This window comes from Armigeres subalbatus, chromosome 2 (assembly GCF_024139115.2).
Source record: "Armigeres subalbatus isolate Guangzhou_Male chromosome 2, GZ_Asu_2, whole genome shotgun sequence".
In the NCBI taxonomy this organism is placed as follows: domain Eukaryota; kingdom Metazoa; phylum Arthropoda; class Insecta; order Diptera; family Culicidae; genus Armigeres; species Armigeres subalbatus.
Genome location: NC_085140.1, coordinates 218801973 through 218823542, shown reverse-complemented (window position 1 = coordinate 218823542; position 21570 = coordinate 218801973). Strand labels below are relative to the sequence as shown.

The following is a 21570-nucleotide window of genomic DNA, read 5'->3' as shown; positions in this document are numbered from 1 at the left end:
TCATGGGGTATGGGCCCCACCAATCAGTTCTTTATCATGACAACTTGTGAAAAAAGTCTCTCACGGTATGCTACATATCGTAAATGTATACAGAGATGATAAGTGAGAGATTTTTCCATTCTCTTTTGGATTCAATCCCTGATGGCATCCTTAACTTTCCTCAAGGTGAGGGCTAGTTGGCTCCCATCGTTCGCAGCAGTTTTAACCCATACTGAAACAATCTCACCAAACTTCAGTAAACTCTCCCTTACTCGAAAATTTTGTGATCAATAATACCGTTTTGACTCAAATCCCGAACATGACTCATATTCCGAATTCCATTTTCGCACCCTAAAACTAAAATATTCATCGCTTTTCCGTACTGAGGATCAAGATTACAAAAGAATTCAAGAGCATGTGGAAAAAATTACATAAATAAAGCCAAAATGGCCATTTAAAAGTGAATTTTCGGAATATGAGTCATGTTCGGAATTTGAGTCAAAACGGTAACGTCACCAAATTCAAAAGATCATCAGCTGAACAGCTTAACAGAAATGTATTAACAGCGTTCTATTCGCCAAACGAGCATGGATTTAGATTGTAAGTGGAAAACATTTCACGGATGGACAGTACAACAAGTTGGTGTTTTATTTCCAATGAGTGCAAAAATATTTACTATAAATAGCCTATATATACGAATAAGACCGCCTATACATTTGGATTTCATATTTTCTAAATAATTATTGCAATTGAGTGTAGATTGTGCTGTCATGGTAGTCCTATAAATAACTTACTTGAGTCATATCGAGTGAAGCCACTTCATCAAAATTAATGTCATTGAGTACGTACTTGCGTGTTGATGATTCATAGAGTTCAACTGCATCACTATCCTACTTATGATGGGCTCGCCAAATACATAATTGAATCATAAAATTAGCTTAGATTGTGAGTATGCATTAGTTATAGCATTGGATTGACATCCTTGGCGATTTGCATACACAGATAAATATCAATCGACATTCAGTTGCAGTTGCATGATTCAAGAGGTCTAAGCATTCGGTGAGCGTACTGCAATGGTGACCGTTGTTGGTCCACTGCCACGGCGGATTATCATAATTCACAACCAAATTTGCATTTCAGAAGTTAAGCAAAGCACCGGCTATAAGTTGCTCCGAACCGGATAGATAGCGGTGAAAGCCGACTGTTTTTGTCATCCGCTAGGTCAACAAAAGTGGTTTTCCACTCGATAACCGTCCGGCACAGACCGGTCTGTAGGAAATCAACAATAATTCAAACCCGGTTAGCCACATAATATTCACTTAATTAATCAATATGCACTCAGACATTGGTTCAGATGTTCCATTTGCAGCATCATAAATCCATTATAGCGCATAAATATATCCAGTTTTTCGGTCATATTCATCCGGAAAATTGTTTTATTATTTTTAGCAGACGGCAACGAAGTACAGCAGATTTATGTATAAATATAATCATTGACGAGTAGACACGGATTAGAGAGGTATTCATTGTTCCAAAAGATTATCTGAAATCATACAAAAATGTATAGAACACATTGTTTCGCTTTCCACTTAATGGGAAACGTTGATTGATTTTTTGTTCATCAGTCACTGAAATAAATTGATTGCATTCCGATGCGTAATGCATTTTCTTCTTATTGTCATTACTCACTTCGAATGAGCAATTGCTGCCTCATTGCCTAAAACATTTTCATATTTACTCAACGAAAAACGTTTGAATGAATTTAACTTAGTTTGTACTTAGGACTTTTACGATGTAGTAAAAGCAAATGTTCAAGGAAGTTATGGAAATGCATGCCTTTGTAGTCAGGCTATAAAAGGCCCCATGTAAAAGTATCCGCGCCGTTCGATGCTTCCATAGGTAGACACGATTTTTTTTGTTTCGGTCTTAACTTGAAATCTGCCAAATGTATGCCAATCTCGGCAACGTAAAACTGACAATGCGAAAAAATTGGAAGTGATATAGTGCATGAAGGTTGCCTCTGAACCCAATCGACCATCAAATGAAAAACCATGGAAAGTGCCTCCAGGTCCGATGATATTTACTGGTTTGACTGCGCCGGCAATTAGTGCAGAATAAATAGGCGTATGAAAAACATTTCGACGATAGCCTGAAAAAATAATAACAATAGAAAGGAAAAACTCCAAATCGAATTGGAGAGAGCACCGGATCGGATTTATTCTCGAGCTATTTTTGGGGACACGTTGTAGTGTTACTACGGCATTTGGCATGCTAAAAACAGAAAATGAAATTAAATATTGATTTTGAAAATGGGTTTTGCCAGGTAGGTAGTACAGTGATATTCGAATTGATCTATATATTTGGTGGTAAATATTGAATTAAGTCTAACGTAACGCCGCTTTGTAAATTATAAATTTCCGCCAATAAATTAAAAATTTGGGTTGTAGCAAAAGCTAAATAGAAAAATTTATACAAGAGGACATCAACGGTGTATATGTGGACAAATCATTCTATCTGAAACGATGTTATATAGGTTCTATAGATGAGCGGATATTTAGTGGTCCGAACATTGACTCTGGTCGCTTACTTACTCGTTGACAGTGGGATTCAAGCACGGTTTTTAACAGAGCCGAATGAAACGTAACATGCGAACGATGCGTTACAATATTCAGAGATTCTCAGCGGAGTGTAGTCACCTATCCATAAATCATCATTCATGGATAGGTGACTACAAAGCACGAGAAGTTATAGGCATCCTGGCATTGAGCAGAGGCGACCCAGATCCGGGTGCTTTGATGTGAAGTTTCAAAGGATAATAGGCGAGAAGAATGTCAATCGCAGGTAAAATGGATTAATAGTGAACGGTTCAAGGAAGAAAAGCAGCAGAAAAAATAACCAACTGCAGAAGGAAAAGTAGTATGAAGAACAAGTGATTATTAAAGTGCGATATAGTATGGAGCAAAACAATATGCATCGATTACGGAACTGTGCGGAGAAAAGCATACAACAGTCTCACAGGACATTCTGATGAACAACATGGAGCATTTTCTTTGATTTTGCAATAAAAATCCAAATTTTCGAAAAAAATGACGAGAATAATCTGGTTATACTGCAACATATTTTTAACATGTGAATCAATATGGTACAACCTATGTATGGTAAAATTCAAGTTATATTTAAACTCTGATCAAAACTTCAGCAATTTCGGTTCGGGGCCAATAGTCCGATTTCACCAAATTTTCAATAGGAAACAATAAGACAAGTTTCTCTCAAATTGTTGCGACAAAATCGATTAAGGATAACTACCTGAGAATTAGTAAGGAGCACGACTGGATGTGTACGTATTGGGACGCGGAATAGTTGCGAAATTCTAGTTTGTTCCGTGTGCGTTTGGTGAGTAAATACATCAGTTCGCAATTGGACGTGTTCGAACGCGGAAGATTCGCGAGATTCGGGTCTGTGTTTTGTGCGGTCGGTAACTAAATAAATTAGAGCATGATTGGACGTGTTCATGACGAGCTCGGTGGTTTAGTGACTACCAGGCTCGTTCCTATGTGGCATCACTTACATCACTTTCCTTGGTGAATCTAGTTTATCTACCCTACCCAATAAACAAAACTTCCTTTCAGTGGTATTACGAGGATATAGATGTATTCTCGGTCTCGATTAGCAACAATAACTACACACTAACATTCCCCTTTATTCCCCATTTACTGTAAGGACTGTAAGGCCGACACCGTTATTAATCTATATTTGTGAGCTGCTGAAACGTGTACTTCGAGAATATGTGGTAAATCCTAACCTCTATTCACTTGAATCGTAGTGCAATTTACACCAATTCTAATGAATCACGGAGTAGTAACAGTCAGTCAGTCTAAGCTAAGCTAAGCTAATCTAAGGATAACGACTAAAAATGAGTGAGATTTTTTTTGCGCCCATACACAGACACACCTCAATTCGTCGAGCTGAGTCGATTGATATATAGCACTTTGCTACAACATATAGACTGTTCTAGAAATTATAAGCACACAAGGTTTTTTTTAATATTTCGAACTTTTTTTAATTTTTCTACAAGTTTTTGGTCACGTATAGTTTATTATCTTGTCTACTTTCTTGAGTTTTTCCTTCACACTGTTTTTAGGTGTTTGCACAACACAGTTTCAAGTAGTTTCTTCAAATTTCCAGCAATATCCACACTACATCCATTGCATATGATCATTATACTTATTTATTAAGCATTACATTGTAAAAGCTTAAAATATTGCAATCGAAGGAGAATTAGAGGCATTCTAAATTCACATGGAGCCGTTCCAAAAATCGTCAAATAAAAGTCGAGCCCTCCTTTTCACTTATTAAACATGGTTTTTGCTTAATTTGATCAGTGTTGGCTTATGATTAGGATTCTTAATGTACCCCATGGGCCCCAACATATACCAAATGCCAAAGTAATTTGATTTTCATGCCACGCTGGTATCAATTTATTCTTTTTCTACCTATGTAAAGTTTTTCATTTTTTAGGTTTTCTAACCTTCGCAACATATTTGCAACCACTTCTAGACGACAAGACAAACATTCCTAATAGCTCTACGTTTTTTACTTGGTGATTTATCAAAAGAAAAAAAGACCAAAAATAGAAGCTAAATATTTTCTATATTTGACGCAAAATATTTATAAAAAATACATCACGTTTATTAAATGGATATTATCTATAGGATGCATTGAAATTACATTGAAATTGGCACATTACTTGCATTTCAACTTGCCGACTATTTTTTAGTGTGCTTAAAATTTCTGGAGCAGTAGGATGCTCAATCTGCGGCGATTCCGGCATAATTCCTAAAGTTTCTGGGCGAGCGTGGTTCAGAGGTGGGGACTTAAGTCGAGGCTTTATTCGCTATTCACTGAACGCGATCACGTAGTTTGGTTCTGCTCGGAAAATGATGCCTCCAGAGAGCGACTATTGGATACCCTTGCGGCCCGAGGTAAACAACCCTTCAGGGAAACTCGAGATGTTTGGGGGATCGTGTTGCGTTCTATATGTAGGATATTTATAGTTTCCTTCGCAACTCCAAACCAAAATCAAATACTTTTTTTTGGTCAAAGTTTTTTTGTACCGTCTCTGCCTCTATTTTTCCGTAGATCACCGTTACTCTGGCCAACCGGAAGACGCTCCCAGTCGAATCAATCCTCGAGCAGGACGACACGTCACATCGTCTCTTACGCTAAATACCCGGATGATCAGCCAAAAATTACCTGATCCCAAATCTTAAGCCCCGTCCATCCTTAAGCACATTGTAAGCCTAACCTCGAGTCACCACGACTATGTGGCTTATATCCCTCTCTTACTAATTTGATAACAAAATAATATTGATTGTACAAATAAAAAAACCGTGACTCCATTTAGAGTATACCCCCACTGATCCGACAAATGTATGGCCGGACTATCGGGGTTTCTCTCGTTAATCCGACTGTCAAATCCATACAAATGAACCAAAACAAAATCACAGCACAAATTTGGAAACTGACAACATAATCTGTTTAAATGGGTGTTGATACTTTTTAATCCGGAAAATTCCGATCTATCGAGATCCGGTCTAACGAGTCTTCGGACTAGCGAGGTCCTGATAAGCGGGGGGATACTGTAGTGTTATACATGCCTGCGCCTTATGTGAAGGTGGGATATATTTTTGAATTGGGCAAGCCACCTTCAGCGTGCATTGATGACAAAAATGCAAATGTCGTATATATAACGGTTCGGTTGCCAACATTGACTAGTGAATAGCAGGCCATGACTTTGCCTCTTTCCTCGTCAGGCAACAAACGGAGTTGCACGCTCAGTAAGACAGCACACAGTGCAGAATTAGGCCGCACATTTGGTGATCCTGCAGGTTGGTTCTGGTCGGAAATTATTATTTTGTAAGTATCCTGTGGGCAGCCCTTACTTTGCACCTTTAAATGTGCAAAAACGACCAATAAATAAATGAAAAACGATCCGTAAATAACACCTGATTATTCCGTTAAACGCTACAATAAATCCATAAAGAATAATTTTATGATCCATAACTAAGCTAAAATTTAGCATTTATTAGGAAAATGTGTTCCTTTAAACATGGCCAAGAAAACCTATAAAATTCTTGCTTTTTTCCATGAACATATGACGAATTATCCATAAAACTTTGGAAAATGATCCATAAAAAACTATATTTTGATCAAAAATTTGCGCAATTTCTATCGTGATGATGATCCATAATTTTAGTAATATGATCCATGATTATGGTACTTTTGTTTATATGACCCATCGGTTTCGACATGTTATGTCGAAGCTGCTGTGGTAGAGCGCCGGATTGAATGATTTGCCCATCAGTTTTGGCTTGTGACGTCGAAGATGCTCTGGGAGAGCGTTGAAATAAGTTATTTGTTTTCTCATTGGTGTTACTAACGATTCAAAATGTCGAAAGAACTCTGGAGTAGCGCCGAAGCAAATGACTCGTTATGTTGAAGGTGCCAGATTGAATGATTTGTTGTTCTTACGGGTTTCGACTTAACATATGATTTAACATAATTTGTTTTAGGAATAACTTATTTATTTTCTCATCGGTTTCTGCTTGTGTTTTCAAACTATTATATATGCATTTTGAAAGTGTTGTGTGAGAGTGCCAGACTGATTGACTTAAACTTGAAGGGCCAATACAGAGTATGTTTGGAGAGCTACCGATGCTTTCCCATTGGAAGATCATCAAATTGTTTTGGATCTGGTCTGCCAGACCGAATTATATTGTCAAACTGCTTGACCGTAATGCTGTCCAATGAGCAGCTCGAAGTAGCTCGAAGTTGTTCCCGTCCTGCTCGTTCTTTTTTGTCAACAAACGGGCATAAGCGTGACAGGAACAACTTCGAGCTACTTCGAGCTGCTCATTGGACAGCACTCGTGTGTACGTTCCATAAGACAGCGGAAGTGCGGAATTAGGCCACACAGAGTCTATATATGTTTTTCATTTATCTGGAGCTCGGGGCGATTTCACAGTCAATGCAGTGAAAAACATGGATCTCAGTATAAACAAAAGATATTTTAGTTACTAGATAAAGATTGTCGCTGTCGTCGCTGTCCGGAACATCTTTTGCTGGCGAGGATAGGGGAGCTAAATGTCAAAGAAGGAAAATCCATACGATTTGACAGCTTGGTACCCAACATGTTCCGGACAGCAGAACAAAGGGAACCGAAGCGACAATCTTTATCTAGTAACTAAAATATCTTTTGTATAAACTGTGGTCGCATTCATCGCTGTTTTGGTGAGTGCGACTGTACTGCCCATGATTCCATAGTTGACGTATCAACCATTCGAATTTTCAGCGAATTTCATTTATTATGCGTTTACTAGGATAATTCAACCGCTGCAACATCGATACGTTGCTTGTTCCAGGCCTCACTTAAGTGCGTACGGGTTGAAATGTTTTAAATTTGCGATTTCTGTCCCTAAATTATTACATTGAATACATGCGAAAGTGCAATGCTTGTTACGTAAACTATAGAATTATGGGCAGTGTAGGGTAGCCAAAAAAATGATTCATCCTTCATCCTTCTTCTTTTTCTTCTTATTGGCATTACATCCCCACACTGGGACAGAGCCGCCTCGCAGCTTAGTGTTTATTAAACACTTCCACAGTTATTAAATGCGAGGTTTCTAAGCCAAGTTATCATTTTTGCATTCGTATATTATGAAGCTGACACGATGATACTTTTATGCCCAGGGAAGTCGAGACAATTTCCGAACCGAAAATTACCTAGACCGGCACCGGGAATCGAACTCAGCCACCCTCAGCATGGTCTTGCTTTGTAGCCGCGCGCCTTACCGCACGGCTAAGCATCGACCCTTCATCCAGTGCCGGCGAATATTTACCATCCTGGCTCGAGGAATACTTCTCGTTAACACGATTATTAGAAAACAACTTGTTGCATGCAAATCGGAGGAGATAAGTGCCAAAAAAGTGATTTTTCCTTTACAGGTTTTGACATTAGTCTTTTGGCTTCTTCTTCTTCTTCTTCTTCTTCTTATTGGCATTACATCCCCCACTGGGACAGAGCCGCCTCGCAGCTTAGTGTTCATTAAGCACTTCCACAGTTATTAACCGCACGGGCAGCAGGGACTATGTCCAAGGGCTTTACGACCCCTCCCCACTGCGAGTTAGGGGACCTGCCTAGGATGTGGTGGGGTTTGACAGTGGGCTCTGTTAAACTTCTACAAAAAGCTGCATGTATCCGTAAGCAGGTCCTATCAAAGCGACCGTGCGCCGCTCAAAGCACACTAGCCCAACCCAGTGGCATCGACAACGGCAACGTCAACGGACACGAGCGGAAATCGAGATATACAACGAATCTAGGGCTGACAGTTGTGTCATTCCACTCCTTGAGTAAAGCCAGGTGACACCGTCTTGAAATGGCGGGTGGGCTAATGCCACAGCTGCCTTCCGTCCCGTAAAACCGTGGCAGGCCTTGGGGCACGCCGTCCCAATCCAGCCGTCTGGCTTAACCAACCAGATGGGAGTAGGACCAGTTGATTCCTTCCTGGCTTACGCCGATCCGGCTCTGAACACCGAGGTGTCAACCCCCGCATGGCCTCACTGCATCAACAGCAACCATGGGATCAAGAAGGCGACTATTCCAGTTGGGTTCGAGGGCAGCCCTAAGGGGGACCCAACAAACATGAATAAAGCTAAAGTAAACAAACAAGCATCGGAAGTGAACCCCTTCGCAAGGAGAGGTTTGGAGAGATCTCCACCCAACGCATCGGGTGCGAGAGAAATGGAGACGAAGGACACGAGTAGCGAAGTAGTCGTCGTGGAGAGCGATAACGATACGCCAATAGTCGATAAGCAGCAGCACAATGCAGTGGAGATAGGGTCGAGTGGCATCCTGCCGAGCTTGACCGTCGTCATGGTGCAACTCGATGACATTATCGACTTCACCAATGAACGGGGCAATATGTCGAGGGAGCTGAAGCTGAAATTGCTTAAGCTTCGCAATTTGGTTCTTGCTGCCAAGCAAGAACAGGAAGTGCTTGCGGCCAGGCTGGAAGGCTGTGGTAAAGCGGAGAAGAGTGCACAGACTGCTCCCTTCTCCTTCCATAGTACCACAACCATGGCACAGGAGGCGTTAGATTTTGCCCTCAGAGACAGAGCGGTAGAGAGGAGAACAGATAAGCGAGCCAGGGACTCGCCTGGCATTAAGCGCTTTAAACAGAACGCAAAAAGGCGTCGGGAGAGCGCAAATCAGAAGAGCGGGCCCACGGAAGTTGCAAACATGGGAGAACGGCGTAAGAAGAAAGCGAGGACGAAACGAGCCAGTCGGCCACCGGAGGAGGGAAGCCAACCCGACCAAGACAACCTGCGGTCGGACGGTCCCTGGCAAACGGTAGTAAATAAACCGAAGGTGAAAGCGGCAATCACGCGCCCGGCGAGAGCCAGACAGAAGGGTGAAGCACTTCTCATTAAAACAGAGAAAGAGCGCTACGCCGACGTGCTCAAGGCGATGCGCAGCGCCGAGAAACTGGCGGACCTTGGTAAAGAGGTTTGTAGCATAAGGCGGACGAGAGCGGGCGAGATGATCCTTGTCTTAAGGAAGGGCTCACAGGCGAACGGTACCTCATATGGAGCGCTAGCCCAGGAAGTCCTAGGCGAGAGCGTAGAAGTGAGGGCTCTACACGACGAAGTGACTCTCCAATGCAAGCAGCTGGACGAGGTCACGACATCGGAAGAGATCGCCTCGGCCATCAAGGACCAAGGTGGAGTGGTGGTAGCAAATGCGTCCATCCGTCTGCGAAAGAGGACCGCAGGGGACGCAGATTGCCACGGTGAAGTTACCGGCCATCGACGCTAACAAGGTGATCAAAGTTGGTAAGCTGAAAGTTGGCTGGTCAGTATGTCCAGTCAGCCTCTACCAACCACCGGTAGTCGACAAGTGCTTCCGCTGCCTCGAACCGGGACACAAATCGTGGGCGTGCAAAGGGCCGGATAGGAGTAACCTATGTAGGCGATGCGGCGAAGAGGGCCATAAGGCGCACACGTGCGAGAAAGCACCATCGTGTACGCTATGCGCGAGCAGGAAGCAGGAACATAACCACGCTATGGGTGGACCTGCGTGCCCGTTGAGTGGTTATACGAGGAAGCCGTGCAAGTAACGCAGCTCAACCTCAACCATTGTGCGGCCGCCCAGCAGTTGCTGTGGCAGTCGGTAGTAGAAGCGAGAACGGACGTCGCTATCTTGTCGGACCCGTACCGCATCCCCGCGGATAATGGGAACTGGGTAGCGGATAGATCCAAATCAGCGGCGATTTGTACGACGGGAAGATACCCGATCCAGGAAGTGCTGAACACAAGAGCGGAGGGTACTGTTATAGCGAAAATAAATGGAGTGTACTACTGCAGCTGCTACGCCCCACCAAGGTGGCCGATAGAACAATTCACCGAGATGGTCGATCGGCTAACATCAGACCTAGTGGGTAGCAAGCCAGTAGTAATTGCAGGAGACTTCAATGCGTGGGCGACAGAGTGGGAACGTCGCTTTACTAACCGGAGAGGGCAAACGCTGCTAGAGGCTTTCGCCAAGCTGGATGTCGTGCTGTGCAACGAAGGCTCCAAAAGTACCTTCCAGCGAAACGGAGTGGAATCGATAATAGACGTAACGTTCTGCAGTCCAAGTTTGGTCGGTGATATGCAGTGGATGGTCGACGACGGTTACACCCACAGTGACCATCTAGCTATCCGGTACAGGATAGGCAGCGAGGCAAGAAGAGAAAGCCGGAGAGCTACTCCCACAACCCGGTCGTGGAAGGTCGCCCACTTCGACGGTGGGACCTTCAGTGAAGCTATGGGTCTGGAAGAAAACACGGGAAGTTTAAGCGGCGACGAACTGGTTGCGGTCCTGTCTCGAGCTTGTGACGCGACCATGCCGAGGAAGGTGCGACCACGGAACTGCAGGCCACAGGTATACTGGTGGAGCGATGAAATTGCAGCCCTTCGAGCAGCCTGTCTCCGGGCTAGAAGAAAAACGCAAAGGACACGCTCGGCGGAAGTGAGGGAGGTACGCATCGAGCAATTCAAAGCAGCGAGACTGGCTCTAAACAAGGCCATCAAAGAAAGCAAGAAAGCCTGCTTCGACAGACTGTGCCAGAGCGCCAACTCGAACCCATGGGGAGACGCCTATCGGGTGGTGATGGCCAAAACAAGAGGAGCACTGGCTCCTCCCGAGCGATGTCCAACGAGACTGAAGACTATAATCGAGGCACTATTCCCGCACCACGGCCCAACCCACTGGCCGCCAGCAGCGAGGGTAGCAAATGATGAAGCGGTGGAGAGGGTGACGGTAGAAGAGATATTGACGGTGGCAAAGTACCTGGTCCGGACGGGATCCCGAATATGGCATTGAAGGCAGCCATAACGACTAACCCGAACATGTTTAGGTTGGCCATGCAGAAGTGTCTGGACGAGAGGACATTCCCGGATATATGGAAGAGACAGCGTTTGGTCCTGTTACCGAAACCTGGCAAGCCACCAGGAGACCCCTCAGCGTACAGACCAATCTGTCTTATAGACACGGTAGGGAAGCTACTGGAGAAGTTGATCCTGAACAGACTGTCGCCGTACGTCGAGGAGGTAGGAGGATTATCGAGCGAGCAATTCGGCTTTCGGAGAGGAAGGTCTACTCTGGGTGCCATTAAATCGGTGGTCGACACTGCAAAGGTCGCCATCGAATGCAAGCGGCGCGGTATACGTTACTGCGCAGTAATAACACTCGACGTGCGGAATGCATTCAACAGTGCGTGCTGGATGGAGATCGCGAACTCGTTGCTTCGGCTGGGAGTACCGGTAGGGCTGTACAAGATTCTGGAAAGCTACTTTCAGAATCGATTATTGATCTACGAGACAGACGAAGGCTTGGCTACCGCCCCCATCACGGCAGGTGTCCCACAGGGATCAATTTTGGGTCCATTGCTGTGGAACGTGATGTACGATGGCGTGCTGCGGTTGAAGCTCCCGCCAGGAGTCAAGTTAGTGGGATTCGCCGATGACGTAAACATGACCGTGTACGGAGAATCCGTCGAAGAGGTCGAATTGACTGCAGCCTATTCGATCAGCCTAGTGGAGGAATGGTTGCGCAGCAAGAAGCTACAGTTGGCGCATCATAAAACGGATATGATAGTCGTTAACAATCGGAAATCGGTTCAGGAGGCGACAATTAGAGTCGGCGGCTGTGACATCACCTCCAAGAGATCTCTGAAACAATTGGGGGTGATGCTCGACGATAAGTTGAGCTTTAAAAGTCATGTCGGCTACGCCTGCCAGCGCGCGTCGACGGCGATAGCGGCACTATCGAGGATGATGGCGAACAACTCTAGGGTGTGCTCCAGCAAGCGCAAGCTGCTGGCAAGCGTGGCGGTTTCAATACTACGATACGGAGGACCAGCTTGGGTGTCAGCGTTGAGCGTAAACTGCAACGATGCGAAAGCTGGAGAGTACTCATAGGCTAATGTGCCTGAGAGTTATCAGCGCATATCGCACCGTATCTCGCGAAGCGGCATGTGTACTCGCGAGCATGATGCCTATCAAACTGGTGGTAGAGGAAGACGAGGAGTGCTACGCCCTCAGGGGCACCGATAACGCTCGAAGGAATATAAAGGCATCAACGGTAGCCAAATGGCAGAGAGTGGGACAACTCGCCTAAGGGAAGGTGGACCCATCGCTTAGTCCCAAGTGTGTCGGCATGGATTAGCAGACCTCATGGGGAGCTAAACTTTGGCTTGACCCAGTTCTTAACAGGCCATGGATGCTTCAAGTGGTACCTACACAGGTTTGGTCACGCGGCTTCTCCCACCTGTCCGCAATGCCCAGACGTGACAGAAACGGCTGAACACATCCTGTTCACATGTCCTCGGTTCGAAACGGAGAGGAGTGCGATGTTGGGGGCATGCGGAACGGACACCAACACCGATAACATCGCCATAAAAATGTGCCAGAACCCAGAACAGTGGAGAGCGGTTGCAAGAGCGACGTCCAGGATAGCCGACATCCTGCAACGAAGTTGGCGCATAGAGCAGCAGCAGGCAGCCGTTACGGATAGCGGACCATGAGTCGTGGAAGTCGTGAATATATATGTCGATAATGGATGGGAACGACAGCGTCGCAACTGTATTCAGCTTGCGGCGAGCGCGTAGCCGCAGAACGTGGCGAAACGGCCGGGTTCGGAGGAGCTCCCGCTTTCGGGGAACTTCTCGTCGGAGTAGGTTAGATCCGCCGTCAGGGGACTATCCGAGTCGTTCGCGATCGCGACCGGGCGGGAGCTAAATGGCTCAACGAATAAGGTGAGAGCTGAATGGCTTAAGGCAATCGAAACTCGGTTATCGGGTAGGCTAGGTCCACCGCCGGGGATCAGCTGAGCAGACCGTGGCGTGCGAATGTACCGGCTTCGGGTCGTCAGGGCACCATTGAACTGGAAGTTATCTCCACCGGAATCTTTGGATTGACCTCGGCACTCGCCCGGTCACCCGTTGAGACGGGTCGTCGGTTACAGGGGAGCTTCCGACGTCAGGGAACTCCCTGTCGGAGTAGGATTGATCCACCGCCGGGGACTATCCGAGTAGTCCGCGACCAAGGTGAGAGCTGAATGGCTCATCGGTTAAGCAAGAAGCTGAAAGGCGCAGTTCATGGGAAATCGGTTAATCGGGTAGGCTAGGTCCACCGCCGGGGACCAGTTGAGTAGATCGTGCCGCGTGAATGCACCTGCTTCGGGTCGTCAGGGCACCACTGAACCGGAAGCTATCTCCACCCGGAATCTTTGGCCTGACCTCGGCACTCGTCCGGTCACCCGTTGAAGTGAGAATGTGCGTAGGACTTGAGCGGATCTATGAACATGCATACCAGGTGAATGTGTAGTGTTGGTAATGTAACAGCCATCCACGAATGCGGGTCGTCGGTATCAGGGGAGCTTCCGCCGTCAGGGGACTCCCCGCCGGAATAGGATAGATCCGCCGCCGGGGACTATCTGAGTAGCTTGCGAGCACGTTGAGAGCTAAATGGCTCTAAAAATAAAAAGGAAAGTAGATGCGTTGCTGAATGGCACAAGGAAAAAAAAGTAAAGGGCTTAAGGGCCCACGCTTTTGTGTGCTTGCTGGCACCAATAAGGGAGCCAAAGGGCTCAGACGTATGACAAAACATCGAAGAGAGGCACTGTGAAAGGTGTTGTTTTGGGAGGAGTACTTTTAGTACTGCTTTTCCCCACAGAAGTAATACTGAAAGGTAGTCCCGGGGGGAATTGTGCATTTGAAGAGAGGGTAACTCAAGTAACCTTCTGTTGCTTGGGTGGGTTTAGTGGGTCCGGCGGTCTGGCCTTCTGCCAACCGCGCCAACCCCACTCTCTGAGTGATAATTTCAGGTGTCTGTATGCAGATTTGCCTTCATCCCTCTATAAAAAAAAAAAAAAAAAAAATAAACAGTTATTAACTGCGAGGTTTCTAAGCCAGGTTACCATTTTTGCATTCGTATTATTATGAGGCTGGCACGATGATACGTTTATGCCCAGGGAAGTCGAGACAATTTCCAATCCGAAAATTGCCTAGACCGGCAATGGGAATCGAATCCAACCACCCTCAGCATGGTCTTGCTTTGTAGCCGCGCGTTTTACCACACGGCTAAGGAGGGCCTTTCGGCTATAATAATAAAAAAGTTATTCATATTTCGATTTTGCCAATATAGACCGTTCCGATAATTATAAATACACTGAGAAATAGTCTGCAATTGGAATGGAGCTTGATCTATATATATAAAAACCAATCTATGTATGTATGTTCGCTAACTACTTCTGAACCACTTGGCCGATTTCAACCAAATTTGGTACAGACATTCTCTATCCTCAGAGGAAGTTAACAAAGGGGTGGGATGGTCATGTAGAAAAGGGGAGGGTGGTGGGAGGGTTTTGTTCAGAAAACGAACAATTCTGTGTAACTTTCAACTCCCAGGACCGATTTCAACCAAATTTTGTACACATATTCACTACGAGGAGGTAATCATATGGGAGGGATTTGGGAAAGGGGAGGGTCTGGGGGAGGGGTTTTGTTTAGAAAACGGGCAATTCAAAGTAAATCATGAACCCCTGTACCGATTTCAACCAAATTTGGTACACACATTCTACATCATAAGGAAAAGATAACAAAGGGGATGGGATGGTCATTGGAAAAAAGGGGAGGGTATAGGGGGAGGTGTTGTCTTTGGAAAACGAGCAACTCAGTGTAACTCCCAACCCCCAGGACCGATTTCAATCAAATTTTGTACACATATTCACTATGAGGAGCCGATCGTACGGGAGGGAAATTTGGATAAGGGGGGTAGGGGTCTGAAGGGAGGGGTATTGTTCGCTAACTACTTCTGAACCACTTGGCCGATTTCAACCAAATTTGGTACACACATTCTCTATCCCTAGGAGAAGATAACAAAGGGGTGAAATGGCCGTTGAGAAAAGAGGAAGGAGTAAAGGGAAAGCGGTTGTCTTTAGAAAACGGGCAATTCAGTGTAACTCCTGACCCCAGGACCAATTCTAAGCAGATTAAATGATTAAATCATTCAACTCTATGATTAAAGATTATGATTAATGAATTATAATTTTTTGAAAATGATGACTGATAATGATTAATGATTAAATTCATTTTTGACAATAATTAACGATTATGAATAATGAGAAAAACCGTTGGATTATGATTAACGATTACCGATCGTGATTAAATGTTGACACACTATGTGTATGGTTAATGATTAACGATCGATATGATTAATGATTGATGATTATGAATGATCAAATTGCATAGTGATCCATAATCGAGTAACCTTTATTCCAAATTTTAAAAGGTATGATAATTATATGATAATGATTCAAGATTAATAAATAAAAGCAAGGTATGCAATGATCCAATGTTCCAGCATAACTTCTGTACCCTTGCCCGATTTCAACCAAATTTGGAACAAACATTCTTTTTTCTTAAGAAGGCGAAGATGACAGGGATCGATCAACTCAACACTTCATCGAAATCATGGTTTGCCCAGAGAAAAGCAATGATTAAAGTGTTTCCTTCTGGACGGTAAATGTGATCATTTCTTTAAAAATAGACGTTTTCCGGAATAAGGCATCGGTGTATGTTTTTCCTTCTTTAGAAATAGACGTTTGCCCGGAATAAAGCGATTTTGGGTTTGATCCCATTTTCAAAATCAGTCAATGTTTTCAAATGTAATCTACCTTCTTTTAATCAAATGATGAAATATCAATAAGAAAACACAATTATCCTTTTGACCTATTCCAATTCCGATGGTGAAAAAAACTGCGAATTAAACTGGCAACTCCGAGCAAGGCCGGGTACATACAGCTAGTATTTCATAAAAATGTCGATTCCTCTTATAGATTACATCTTACTCTTTTACGTGATATATTAGTTCCGAATATTTTGCTGAAAATTAGAAAAATATGAAGGTTTGATTTTTGCCCAAACATTTTTTTTTGCACGGAATGAGTTCTTTATGTTACGTGTTTTTTTGGTAAACTACCTACAAAAAAAAACGTACAACTGTTAAAGCAATATAATTTTCAATATAGATATCTAAAAATGTCTATCTTGTCGCATTAACGACGAAATCTCCTTGAAAAATTTAAAAACCTCAAAAATTATTTCAAAAATGAAATAATCCTCATGAGTACGGATATAGCTTTGGAATCAGACTATTTTCAGATACGGTATATCTTGGGATTTGATCTGTACTCTAATGAAACAGACCACATTGCTCCAAAAATTAAAAAAAAAACTGGTTGCATTAGTGAAAACGATAGCTCGAAATAATTTTTAACGTTTTTGGGGCTAGTCCCTTTTAATTTAAAATTGTTCAAATTGTCGTCCGATTGCAATTATTTAATTTTGAAAATCCATAATGCTTGTTAAAAGAGTGCTAGATGCAGATTGTATGAAGTAAGTAGAAATATTTATGAAACATTGTAAATAATGCTTTGAGTAATGCTTAAAAACATGTTGTGCAAAATCCTCAAAACAATGGGAAGTTAAAATACATAGAACATGATAAATATCCTAAACATTCTCGGATACTCAATGCTATATGAAAGTAAATAAAATTTTGGACCTAATGTATTCATAAAATAGTAGATTACTTGAAATAAATTGGAATAATTCAATAAACAAAGTGCATTTATTATTATCGGAACGGTCTATATTCAATAGAAAACAGTAGGACAGGATTCCCCGTCGAATGAAATTTCAAATAGGTTAAGATTAGGTGTCCGGAAATGTGTGAGATTTTTTTTTTGCGCACGGAAATACACACACACACACACACACACACACACACACACACACACACACACACACACACACACACACACACACACACACAGACATCTTCTTAGTTCGTTGAACTGAGACGATCGGTATATAACACTATGAGTCGACAAGCCTTTTATAAAGATGTATTTTGTTTTTGGAACGTACGTATAGCCTTTATGTGTACTTTACGCTTAAGCAAAAACGGATTGCTGCTTATAAACTACGAATTACCTACTTAACTAATACAGGTTCAGCGGCTTTCGAATGGTAGCAAAACTATAGCAAACACATTTGTGCAACAAATGTTCAAGCAAAACAGACGTCATCGAACATGTTTACGTCAACCAGCGCCTGGGTCTTTGGAAGTTCAGAAATCGTTTCAGCTAGATTACCTAATATCACCATTTCGCCATTCCATTGTTGCATTCCATAACACCACATTGTAGAAAAGATGATTCGAGTTAGACCTTGTTACGCTTTAGAACAAACTTGAAATACTAGTTATGAATAATTAGGTGATGTGCAGAGAAATGTTAGAAACGCACATCGATGAAGTTTCTGCAAACATGGATCAATGAGAAATTCTTTATCAAATTGTATCCAGTAATTCCTACTATTGCTGCTTATACTAAGAGCGAAGTTATTTTAAATCAAGTTTGAAATTCCGATACCTTGTGAAGGCGTTGTAATATATCTTCAATAACTTTTGCTAATGGTATAAAATAAGCAACCATTAAATGTCCAGAAATGTAAATTGACTAGATTTCACCCAGTTATTTTCAATTTCAATTTAGCAATTAAGCATGTTAACATAACACCACTCGAGGTTTCGTTGCTTTTAGTTTCAATTCTTACTGTTCGAATGTTGTCAGTAGAGCTGATAAACAACTTGGAAAGTTATATGCCAAAAAACGTTGTATTGTTCTCTAGTCAGGTGGATTTTGTAATTTGAATTAGTTTGGATTTTGCACAATGCAGTTGGAGGGCGTTCAGCATGAATTTATTCGCTATGGCCTATGCCATTTACCTTAAAGATAACATCAACGAAAATGTCCACTGTTGGAATTGGACACTTAAGAACACAGATGATTAATCCCACAAGTTGCGTGTTTGAATGCTTACAAAGCCAAAACTGCATGCTTCAGAGAGACTATATGCGATCAGAAACTACTGCCAGCTTGTGTTGACAATTACAGGCTTCACTCACATTTCATTAAGTACAACCTGACGAAAAATAATAAAATAGTAGCACAGCTCATCGCACGAAGCAGAAGCTATTTAGAACAATCTGATGGAAAATCCATAGGTTATGTTATACCTATCTGGTGTGCATCTTGCACGACATAATGTTTAGCTGATATGACAATGCCAACGTGCGCGCTAGTGTGTGATGTCAATGCGTGGCCATGAATGGTTAAAAATCAAGACCATGCTGGTGGCTGAGTTTGATTCCTGGTCCGGTCGAGGAAATTTTCGATTGAATATTGTCTACACTTTATCAAACTTTCCATTCCATTTCCTAAAACTAATGACCATCCAGAAACTAGAAATTGACGCTTCTTGAATTATTTTGAGAAACACTTCAAATTCAATACCACATTTGAATGGTTTATAAGATTGATTTACAACAAATGAATGAGTTCAAATATGTACTACGAAATTTACTCAAAAATTGTAAACATATTTTTTTGTTATTTCGAAGAAAACAAGCTAGAAAGCAAGTTATTCTAGTTATTACCGAACAGTAATGCCAAAGTTGGCAATTACATATTTGTTGAAAGTTTCTTTTTCTTCATATATTATAACTGGATCTTAGCCAGCTTTTTGAGTTGGTGTTCTATTAGCACTTCCACGATTATCTATTGAAAGGCTAATTATCAAAATCCTCTTCAAATCATAAAAATAATACTCACAAAATTGCACACTTTCTCCATTCTTTGTGATGAGGACTATCCGACTGTAAGGTGCGAAAGCTTTATGATGATTGATAAAACCATGCGTCTGCAGCACAGCTTCGTCGATATGCGCAATCTAAGCGTCCTCAATGTGCCGCTAATCCGATAACACAAATGACACAAAACAAAACGGAACTCAAACAGTTACGGTTACGGCTGATGTTTATCACGAGTTTTCACGCGTCATAGTTTAATTGCACTATCTTTTTTTTTTGATAAACCGATACTACTACTTCACTTGCTGTTCTAAGAGTGTCTAATACCGGGGGTCACCGGGATTCTTTTATAGCTTATGCATAGGCAAATCCACTCTAATAACCGTTTTCCAGATAAGGCTTCTTATCAATCAGGAACACAGTGGGAAAAACATATTCTGATACGATAGTATTTTAATACAGTGATGATGGTCGATATTCAGAATCCGGATTTTGCATTTCTATGATTAGAACGAAGTCCTGAACGTTGACTTTTAACCGTTAGATAAAATATGGTAAATGGCAAATGGCAAGAAGATGCAAAAGTTTATTCTAGAAACGGTAGACATACACTGAAATGTAATACTAAGTTTAAAGGAAGGCATAAATTTGTTACACCATGCGCTTGAAAAGAATGTACCCTAGATCATTCCATCACAAAAGAAATAAAGATCTACCAATAATAGAGTAAAATTCTGCGTTGTTCATAACAACCTCGTGTTTTAATTGAATTTCAACATTTGTCTTAGATTTTCGGTCGTGGAATTGAACAATTTAGTTTTTAACGAACATCGGCAAACGTTTATCAATCATCAATTATCTTTTTAAACTCTTCTGATGCTTGCTCAGTTATCTATACATAACTGATAACACACTATTTGGAATTTCCACATATCAGTTTCCTTATATTGTTTTAGATTGATAATCATTTGATGTTCTATATCAAATTTCACATGTGATTATCACTCTTTAGACATGTTTCATTTTGTAAAAATCTACCTCCCTTACTCAATGCACTTGAGATATTTTGGTAAACATGCAACATCTGGCTGTTCAATCGTTTGGGAATATTAAATACTTCTCCCACTGTGCATCACTTTTGCGCATGCTTTCTACTGCCCGTGCTAATCCCCAATTACAAAATTAAATGTTACGTTGCTACGGATAGCAAGGATTGCATTTTTTTTTAAATAGAAAAGGTGTATACTGTGCAGTGAGAACTTTTTAATGGCTATCCAATCTTTTTACAGGAGTTATTAAGTCTTCTCGCAATAATGTCTTATTTTTATATTGGCCTTGCTTTGTCTATTTGCGGTTGTTTCCGTCTGTAACAGTTGAAAGGATTTGCATCCATGTCGTTACGTGTTGCTTTAATAACTGCTCTTCGTTGATTCACTGGTATTTTTTTTCTTTCTTTTATTTGCATTAATATGACAATAATCATTACGTATAGTGATTCATTTTTTGGATTGACAACCGTACTAATTTCACAGAACCGTTTGTGTGTTACGTGTCAATACGCAAAGCACAGAGTCGAAAAGCTCACGTATTTTGAAGGAAAAATATTTGAAAAATTAGAGGGCACCTTTTTACATTTTTTTAAAGTTCTTGGGTTGATCCATTCAAATCGATTTTTTTAAATTCGATTTTTAACCATTGTGTATGAAAAACAACAATAATTTACAGACTGTCACATCAGTAAAGTTGAATTATATTTTATTTCTTATTTCTTAGAGAGTCTATGCGAAAACTGCGTATTCTGTTTACTTGATTCTTATGTTCAATTACTTATGGGGATTTTATATTAAATGTGTAACTGAAAAGAACTCTAGCATGAATGTTTCTAATTATATTAAGTTGAACTTTTAGATACTTCTTGGAGTCGTGGTAGAGGTGTTAGAAATCATCATTGAATATATGAAATAAATAAACAACATTGTCGATATCATTAGTATTTCTAATAACGTCATTCTGACTTGACTTTCAAATATTAGTACATACATATGACATAATCGGTTGCCATAATCAGCTGTCTCGTTATAGTCGCCCCAACAGTTAATCACAACTATCCACTCGTGACGTTTACAGGAATTCCTTTTCAGCGAATCCAGTATTGAGACGCATACACGTCATCTGTTGATAAGTGATTATTTACGAATACAGTAATATCCCGATTTTATCACCCCCTGGTGAATTTTGGGGTGATAAAACAGGGTATGTGACAAAATTGGAAAAAATATTTTTCATTTTTGCCTTTCTCGTATACTAAGTATACGTAAAGGCTATATGTTCACT

The 21570-nt window shown here is 41.9% G+C and overlaps 1 protein-coding gene across 1 annotated transcript in view; it reads right to left on the bottom strand.

Moving 5' to 3' along the window:
- LOC134215903 (uncharacterized) overlaps positions 1 to 19538 on the bottom strand; it is a 32048-nt gene extending 12510 nt beyond the window's left edge. The window contains exon 1 of the mRNA XM_062694991.1: positions 19259 to 19538. Coding sequence (XP_062550975.1) covers positions 19259 to 19279 — 21 coding nt within the window. The 5' untranslated portion in view covers positions 19280 to 19538. The remainder of the gene's footprint in view (positions 1 to 19258) is intronic.
- Between the last annotated feature and the right edge of the window lie 2032 nt (positions 19539 to 21570).